Here is a 9,536-nt window from a genome sequence, read left to right as displayed (position 1 = left end):
GTGATTTATACAGTGTTAAAGTAAAACTGTAGTTCCTATGAATGCTCATTTTTAATCAAGTATCTGTTGCTATGCAGAGATATTTTTGCATCAGACTGAATACTAAGTTGAACATCTTCAATGAGGCTCTTATACATAAATGTTGGCTCAGATGTGAAATTCCAAGCAACTAGAAGTGCACTGGATACAGCAAAATAGTAGTCAAGCAGTATGAAAGTTACTATAGTAAAACACCTGTAAATCAGACACTGAATATTACAATAGCTTCATGATCAGACAAGAATTGTGCTCATTGTTATTGGAGTGTGGAATGGAAGTATACAAGATGTTTGTACTCCAAAACTATATTAAAGCTTTAATGTACAAGTAATAATGCCTGTAGTACTGAGGGGGTATTGCAGTATGCAATCTCTTGCACTGCAAAGTTTGGTAGACCTAATTCTGCATTAAATAAAGATGGAATTTGTAAACCAATTTGATGTTTTAGCTAATATGGATGAGAATTGGTAGCAACTTATATAATAATAAAAAAGTAATAATCAAAAATCCTAAAACTTTGTAAATGAAAAATGTGCCAAAATTCCCATTCACCATTCTGTAGCCAGAAAATAATGTCTTTCCTGAAAGTGTTGCAATGCAAAGTTTTATCCAGAGTTTGAATTTCTGAATCTGCCAAAGATGGTAATCAAAAACCCAAATTGGCCTCACCTGATGAAGATGGAGCTATTTTTGATGTTAAATTAAAAAAAAAAAAAAAAAAACTACAAACTTCAAAGATGACAAATATTAAAATAAAGCTTTTGGTCAGCAAAATCAGATGAATATGAAGCTATTTTTTCATGTTAATTTGGAAAATATTTAAGGAAAGCTACAAATTTCAGGGATGACAAATATGGAACCAACAAAGATTTTGGTCACCAAAGTTAAAAATACAGCAATTCTTGTCTCTTTGTGAACTCGTACTCAAAAAGATTAAGCCTAATGGAGATGAAAAAACTAGATGTAATATAATATTAAAAACAAAACAAATAAGAATACATGCTAACTGATGTTACTAATGAAACAGAAGTAATAAACAAGGTGGTAGAAAGAACAGAACTAGCTCAAAACAAAGATGAAGGGATTACTCATATATTAGACAGCTAGTATACAACTGTTACACAGCATTTTGCAATGTAATTTGCATCAATACTTCACTGTAAGTTGTCCAAGTTTACATATATCACTAAACCAGTACAACAACAGAAAAGTGCAATACTGTGTGAAATTTTTTTCTTGCTGTTCCCACAGCACTGCGTTAAGATAAAGAATCCAGCAACAGGAATTTCGAAGAAATAAAAATGGGAATTCAATTTATAAATTGTGTAAAATATAGTGAAAAAATTAAGATTCTATAAAAAAACGTAATTTGCAACAAGGCACCAATGCAAGAAAGAATACAATGGAAATATTTTACCAACTAAAATCTTAGTTCATTTTGTTTCCTTTGTCAAGATAATGTTTGATATTAAAGGTATATTTTAAAACAATTTTTTAGAAAACAAGAATAATGATCCAATTACAAGTAACAGATAACAGATGTGAAACTTTGATATCTTATATATCAGTTAGCTGTGATTTAAACTCAAACTCATATTTTTAAAGAAACAATAAGTGTGTGTATGACTGTTTTAGGTGATATGTAACGTGAACAAATTATAATTTGGTAATAGTGGTCTTATAAAACTTTTATTATAACTAAAACCATGTGAATGAAAGTTCAACTATTTTTTGTGAAAAGTGTGATATAGGAAAAGAGTGCCTCTTGTTAGTCTTCAAGCAAAAGTGTGTATTTTTACATAAAAGTTATATTTACTAAACCCAACTGCTTATCATACTAAATGTAATGTGTAAAGAATGTGCAGATAAAAAGTATTTTGTGTCAATAAGCTGAGACACAGCTAGTTCATCATTTAAAATAAATTTCAAATAATTTGTTATACCATCTAAATGTTGATCGAAACTCAAATAAGTGTTTAGTAACACTTTTTTTTCTTATTTACTTACAATAAATGATCTGCAAAATGTGTAAAACATTTTAAAGTGCCATTGAAAAAGTAAAATTCCTGTAGCTAAAGTATGACTCATCTTCAGACATTTTGTTGTTGCGGTGTTAATATTGTTTTTTCTTTTTGTTTCAAACACATTAATTTATTACATGTAATGTGTCAAGTTATAGGAAGTGTAATACCATAAGCAGTGTAAAGTATAAACATCTAACACTTATGTTCCTACTTGCCCTACAAAATGACTGGACACTAACTCTTGTGTTCAGATGTCATAATCTATCACTTGGACAACCACGTTATTCTACACAATTTAAAGTAGTTGCTAATCTTTCTGTAATAAACATCTTTCATTTTTCATAAAACTTCATAAAAAAAAGGAATTTCACTGCAAAAACTAATTTTTTTAGTCAAGTTCAAGTTTCCATCAAATCTATTTCAAAGTAAAAGTTTACCCAGTCTAGATTCTGAAATATATTTTTACTTCAGTCTGTATGTCATGGTAAATCTTATAAATGAAATTTTAAGATTTAAATGACACAATCTACAGATGGTAAACTTTTACAACAATTTTTATTTTCTTTCTATTATTAAATTTCCAATATGATTAGTATTTACTAAAGTTTCTCAGCAGTTTATAATTGAGACTGAGTTGTTTGATTGTAACTTACATGCTGAATAGCATCACATTGTATTTGGAAAGTTAATACTATAAGATTTAGTATTAGGAGATTTATCAAACATATTTTACAAGCAGATTAAAATGTAATTTTATACCAGATCTAACTACTGGAAAGCAATTCTTTAATATATTCTTCAATGCTTATTTTTCTTTCATGGCACATTAATAATTTACCCACATAAGCAATTCCCTCTTCCAATCAAAGATATAATTATTTAAGTTAAACTCTACAGAAATTTTGATAATACATCTGTAAACATTTGCAGTAAATAACGTAACATTATGGAGAGAGAGAAATTTATTAACTACGTCTCAAATTAGTGTCTAATTAAAGCACAAGTTAACTTGCAAATCTGTTATTGATAACAAACACAAAATGTTCATTATCTTTCTGCAAGCAGGAGGTATATAAAAAATAAAAATCACTAGTTCAGTCTGCAAATAACAATAATAGAAAATAATTAAAATATTACAAGCTATAAATTGCAAGAATAAATATGTACAAGCCTGTAAAGGAATGCAATAAATAAAGTAAATGTAATGACATTTTGATCAATTAAGAAACTGTTAAAACCTCAATAATCATCGAATCAAGAACACCTACCAGCATACTGAAGCCCACATTATAGTGTACTAAAAACTGAACCTGGTGATTAGCAGTTATTATACAGAAAACACTGAAGGTAGGTGGTTGGAACAAAGCCTTCTTGAACATCTCCTCTGCGTACTCTTGTCCAGCCATCTCCTTGATCTAATTCCACAACTTCAAATTCCTCTCCTTCTTCCATTGGGATAGAACCTTCACTTTGAGCTGTATATAAAGGTCATAAGCATTAAAATCAAGCACACGTTATCAAAAGGTGAAAGCAAATACAATCTGCATTCAGTAAAAAAAGTATGATAAAACTGTTACTATTGATACAAAAGCATTTAAAATCAAGTATGCTCACAACACAGGTTTGTGAATAATAATAACAGGAAAAAACACAAAATTTTTGAACTTTGCTAACTAAAGGGGTGATGGAAAATTATTTATTTTTATTAATACATAGAAAAAAGGGAATTGAAAATATTTACTATTGTGAAATAAAGGTGATATTGGAAAATTAACAGTGCTAGTTTCAACTATAAAAATATGGAAAAATTAGCAAATTTTAAACAACACCTACTCTTCTTACCTAACTCTGTGCATAATAACAATTATAATTAAGTAAAGAACAGAGTGAAAAACAAACTATTAAGAACTAAAAAGTAAGGATCACATGAAACTTTATGAAGTTTACATTCCATAAAAGTTTCAAAACATGAAAGGATAATAAAAAGCTAGTGAGTTTGATTAAAGTAAATGTTTATACAGTACGTGTAAGGTATTTTGAAATTGGTGTGGACCCATCCTCCCAAAATGTTTTTGAGTTTCATGACTGCAAGCATTGAATAAAGGAAGGCAAGGCAAGGAGAGTCTGAGGGAATGCTCCAGGACATTTTTTAAAGATTGTTGCAATCTAGTGCATTTATAGGGCACTTAAGATTTTTTAAAATCTTGTTTCACATGAAAGGTTTTCAGTTAATTAATTTTACTTTTTCATGAACCTATTTAAAAAACATTTACTTGGTAATCAGTTAGAAATTCTTAAGAACCAAAACATGTTTTATCACCCAAAACAGATAAATATTGAAAATACAAACTGCTGAAAATATTTATTTTTCAAAATAGCAGTTAATCTCATCTGGCACTGGAATGTTTTAAGTAAATTAACTTCTCAACAACAGTGCGAGACACTTATTGTCAGAATAAAATGCTGTATGCAATGAATATTTTGGCATGAAACACAAAGAAATTAAAAGTTGAGGGCTTACAAAAAACTGTTCAAACAAATTTTAATTTAATAAAATACAGGAGGTATGAAAAAATGTGTTCACATCCCTGGATTATTTCTTTATGTGGTAGAAACATGCATCACAAATTTATTTCATGAAACAGAAGGAAAGTTGTGTTAATCCAAGTACAATTTATAGAACTTCATTATCGAATTACAAATGGCCTTTACTTATATTAATGTAAAAGTGGCATGTTGTTTTCTCCTCATATTTTAACACAGAAAAAACTTTATGTTGTCTTCCCAATACTTGCGGAGAAAAATGGGAAATTTAAAATAATCTTATGAAGTATTAGAAAATATAGGAAGTCTTTAAAAAAAGAAAAGAAAAAAGAGAGAATATAGGGTATTTGATCTGTTAGATTAGCAACCAGAAATTTTACAAATAATGCCCAAGAACTCACATTATTCATAAACATTAATAGCCTGAAACACCCATACTTTCACATTTATGGCAAAGCTGCTAATTCTGTCTACTGCCATCTCTAATTTTGAACTACTGACCAGAGGGAAGGCAGCCAGTCAGAAAAACTCTACCATCCAAACTATGAGACTAACTGTCACTCTTATAATGAACCCACATCTTAAAATGTAGGGAATATTTCGTGATATTACACAAAACTGAACTTGGCTCATCAGTTCTCATGTCCAGAGCTCTACTACAGGGCCAATCTATGTTCCCACTCTGAAATGAAAATCCTAGTTGAATAAAACCAGGTTAATGAGAGGCCAATACAAGTATGCCACATTTTATATATCAATAGATGTACTAGGAATACTTCTATACACTATATCAGCTACTGTTTCTTAAAGTAGCCAATGTAAGCTTACATATATGGGGTTCTGGAGGGAAATCACGCCAAAATTGATTACAAGAACCATTATATACCCAAGTCCTACTGTAGTAGTTAGGATTCAAAATGTCAAACATGGTGCGTAATTTTACGGAGAGATGATTGCACAGATTCCTGTAGCTTGTATTCTGAACAATGCAAAGGAAAAACATTATTAAACATTTCCTCATCTTCACACATCATACTAATGTTTAATCTAGCAGTTACTAATTGAACAACCCATGCTATTTCCTTAACTGTTTCAAAAACAACTGGAATAAACAAGCACAGAAATTGTATGAAAATGATTTAAACTGACCATCAAAAGGGTAGAGGGCTCTTGCTGTACCCAGCACAGGAAGAGGCTCCAGGTCGAAATCCACATTCTCTTCTTCTATGTTATCAAACTCTTCCGCATCAGCATACACATCAACTTCTGGGATACTTGTGTGACTTGTACTTATGCCACTCTCAGGACTATAGGAGGAACTACAGTTATGGTCAGCTTTGCTGATGCACACAATACAAAATTTGTAATGACATATACAGAGATTACATATCTTTCAAGAGTATACAGAAAGATATTATATAACTCATTCTATATTTTAGAAATGATATTATAAGAATCAATACACATTGATAATGCAAATTGTTTTTTTGTGTTACTATAGTAACATATACATTAAATTGTCCTTAAATGTTCATGATGTAACCAACACATTGATAAATATTAAGACAAGAAATAAAGTTTAAGAAGGAATCAACTTCAATATTTTACTAGCATTTAAGATAAACAAAAAAACTTTGATATTTACAATTGAAATGGTTAGTGTTTCAAAGTTACAGCTACAAATTATTATTACATGTTAACTTGCTCAGCAAATGAAGAATATAAAGAAACAGCAAAGCTGACACGTATTTGAATTAGTCAAACACAACCAACAAATTCAAGTAGTAGTAGAAACCAAGATATGCAGAGCACATGCAACAAAAATGATTTTATGGATAATTAACACCAAAAGAATTTTATCTATTTTCATGCATTTATAATAGACTCATACTGGCCATATGCTAATAATGTCACCTACAGTTTTTGTATCAAATAGAATATATAAAAGCCTAAAAACAAAGACGAAAAAAAAACAGCAATGCAACCATTTTACTTTATGTCAAAAGCCATAAAAGGATCTGTAAAGATCATCAAGTACTAAAGAACTCTCCTAACAAGCTCCTGCACAATAAAATTTTAATCAATGCATACAAAACCACCTAAAGTACTTTGGAAAGCAAAAACATCATAGGAACATGAACATTAAACTGATGGTAAAAAAAAAAGAAAAAAAGAAGTCAGAATTTAGGAATCAGTCAAACATAATACTGATCCATCCAATGTTTCTTTGCGCTACACAAGAATTAAATGTAAAAACTGTAAGTTCACAGATTCAAAAATTATATAAAAAAGTTTTATTATAGAGAAGAAAGCCACATAATAAAATGTAAAGATACTAAAATAATATATAATCCACCCAGAGAAAAATGAAAGAAAGAAGATCTACACATTTGATTCACAGAAATTACAGTTTGTCATCATAGTAAGGAAATGATCAAAAACATTTACATCCATTCTGCAACAACTAAATAGCCAAAAATAAATAATGTTGGGCATTAGCACAATAACTGGGTAGCACCACTGGCTTTCTATCAGAAAATTTAAGTTCAAATTTCAGCTCCACATCTCAAAAACGATTTTTCTTAGGACCCTCCTGCAGATGGCAGCAAGTTAGCATCCAAAATACAGGGCACCAATTCTTTAGCAATATGTTAATAAATAATGTTTAAAAAATTGGTCATATTGACTACTATCAATAGTAAAAGTTGGATTCCATTTGATTTTTTTCAGAAAACATTTTTTCTACAAAGAGAAATGCAAAACCATTATTTATTGCCATGTAATTGTTGATGAAGGATTTAACTTACACAAAATATTTTCTCTTGTTGGCATATCTCCTTTTAATTGCATGTTATGGTTCAAAATAGCTTTAACATTTCTGGTACATTAACTTATTGGTGGTTGTTTTTTCACAAAAAATTTTATGACTTTATTAATAGCCAGTCACAAATTAATTTAAAACAAACTTTTTCTGAGCCCTTCCCCATTGATATTTTTTGCAAGTACGTCCAAAACAGATATCTACCACGGATGTAATACACTGCCTGCTGATATTGCAAAAAGTTATGGTGCATTATTTCATTCTTTGATGATTTAGGAGAAGAATGAGCAAATAAGGATCAAGTGGAAATTACAGGCCATTTGTTTTGACAGCTATATTAACCAACTATATTTTTATTAAGAATGCTGGCCAAAATAAAAGGTGACTCATCAGTGGCTAGTTCTCCACTTACCCATTGGCTTGTGGTGGAGTATTTGATACTAAGATTTTGTTGTTGTTAGGATTGTTGACACTGGAGTCAGATGCACTCCGTGACAAAGAGTCCTCCGATAAACTGTTCCTATCCTTTTTATGACTTGTGGGTGTCAATGTCATATGCTCCGCCTCCGATAAATAATTCTGAAAGGCAGCGAAAGTCTCCTAACAATCCGTAAGACAGGCATTTCTTTTTTTCTTATATATATATATTTACATTAATGCTATGTTTTAAATTTGATCACACAAACGTTTCTCCAAGACTTTTCCCTTAATAATTTAAAATTCTCACTTACTTTTAACTTTAAAAATTTTAAATACTGAATTTAATTTTACTGTGTTTTAAAGCAATATGATATTAATTTAGAAAATAAATTACGCTATTGAAAAATTAGATGAAATCTACACGTGCTGACAGTAAAAATTTGGAAAAATATTGATAGATAACCCTTATTATCATGCTAACTAAGCCCTGAAACTACTATGGAGGTATTTAAATTCTTTGGAGCTCATTTCAAATTAATTCAAAACATTTTAGCATTAAAAAAAGTTTGTAAAGTTACAATTTTGTGCAAAAAGATCATTTTTGCCAAATCATAAAATGGAGCATTAAAGTATATGAAGGTATGGGGATTTGTACCTGAAATTTTTGAAGCTCAACCTGGAGCTTCTCGAGCTTATGTCCACTTTCTGTTAATTGGCCTTCAACACTCAATGGATCACCCATTGCAGGATTCTGTTCATACACCAATTTCATCTTGATTAAGCCGTCCCTGAGACCAGACAGAAAATACACCAATATGTATAGTAATTTTCTGTCTTTAAAGCTTCTAACTTTAAAAATAGAGAAATATATGGGGCTCACAATAAGCTGCAATTAATACAGAGTTTAGATGATTGGCTTGGAAGTGTGCAAAAAACAATAACATAAAAATAAAGTTTTCATAGTGACATGTATGTGCAACTTAACTGATGTACCTTATCACTTAAAAATTATGTTGCATATTTGGTAACTAATGTTTTCCTGCTCATGGATGATGCCCAGAATATTGAATGTTCCTAGCTTTTCAACTGAAATGATCTGCATTTGGGTGAGGTCACACAATATTTTTTTTCTTTAAATATGTTAGTAAACTTTTAATTACAACAAGAAATGCCACCACCAAAAACAAAAGCACACTTGCTCAAAAGAATTGTTAGAAAAGTGAAAAATAAGCATTAGGCATTGAAGCAAATGTTTAAATTCCATTTTAAAACTACAAATTGTAATTCATAGTAACTGTAAAAAACATTAGTTTAGTCCCCACCATACTTCAAGTATTACAGTGGTTTGAATTCCTTAGCTCTGTACATTCACTTTGTAAGAACAGTTTCTTACCACCATTTATAGCAATGGCATAAGAAAATAGTGCCTTACCTTGCAGCTGTTTCCTGTTGGATCTGGTTCTGTATGTGTTCTATCTTCTGTGTAAGTTTCTTTTTTCTCTGGTTAGGAGGTAGATCGCTGTAATCTTCCTTTGTTTCATCAATATGATGCTGGAAACATTGACCAAAAGTTAACTAGAATGTTAACAAAAGTAATAAGGCAAGCAACAAAAATATTTTACAATATTTAAATTAGACATTTCAATAATTTTAATTGTGTTTTATATATATATATATATACACACTTT

At 30.1% G+C, this 9,536-nt stretch overlaps 1 protein-coding gene across 4 annotated transcripts in view; it reads right to left on the bottom strand.

Annotated features, from left to right (window-relative positions):
* Positions 1-9,536, bottom strand: part of LOC106468097 (formin-binding protein 1 homolog) — an 84,424-nt gene that overhangs the window by 7,504 nt on the left and 67,384 nt on the right. Inside the window, exons 10-14 of one of the 4 annotated variants that reach the window (XM_022397041.1) lie at positions 9,281-9,399; positions 8,504-8,636; positions 7,841-8,007; positions 5,757-5,947; positions 3,332-3,538 (exon numbers count right to left, since the gene is read on the bottom strand). In XM_022397041.1, coding sequence (XP_022252749.1) covers positions 3,381-3,538; positions 5,757-5,947; positions 7,841-8,007; positions 8,504-8,636; positions 9,281-9,399 — 768 coding nt within the window. In that variant the 3' untranslated portion in view covers positions 3,332-3,380. The remainder of the gene's footprint in view (positions 1-3,331; positions 3,539-5,756; positions 5,948-7,840; positions 8,008-8,503; positions 8,637-9,280; positions 9,400-9,536) is intronic. The other 3 variants (XM_022397047.1, XM_013928506.2, XM_022397052.1) reach the window with 3 other exon arrangements.

The sequence above is a fragment of the Limulus polyphemus genome, unplaced genomic scaffold (genome assembly GCF_000517525.1).
Source record: "Limulus polyphemus unplaced genomic scaffold, Limulus_polyphemus-2.1.2 Scaffold85, whole genome shotgun sequence".
Lineage (NCBI taxonomy): Eukaryota > Metazoa > Arthropoda > Merostomata > Xiphosura > Limulidae > Limulus > Limulus polyphemus.
The sequence above is the reverse complement of the archived record's forward strand: the minus strand, read 5'-3'. Positions and strand labels throughout refer to the sequence as shown.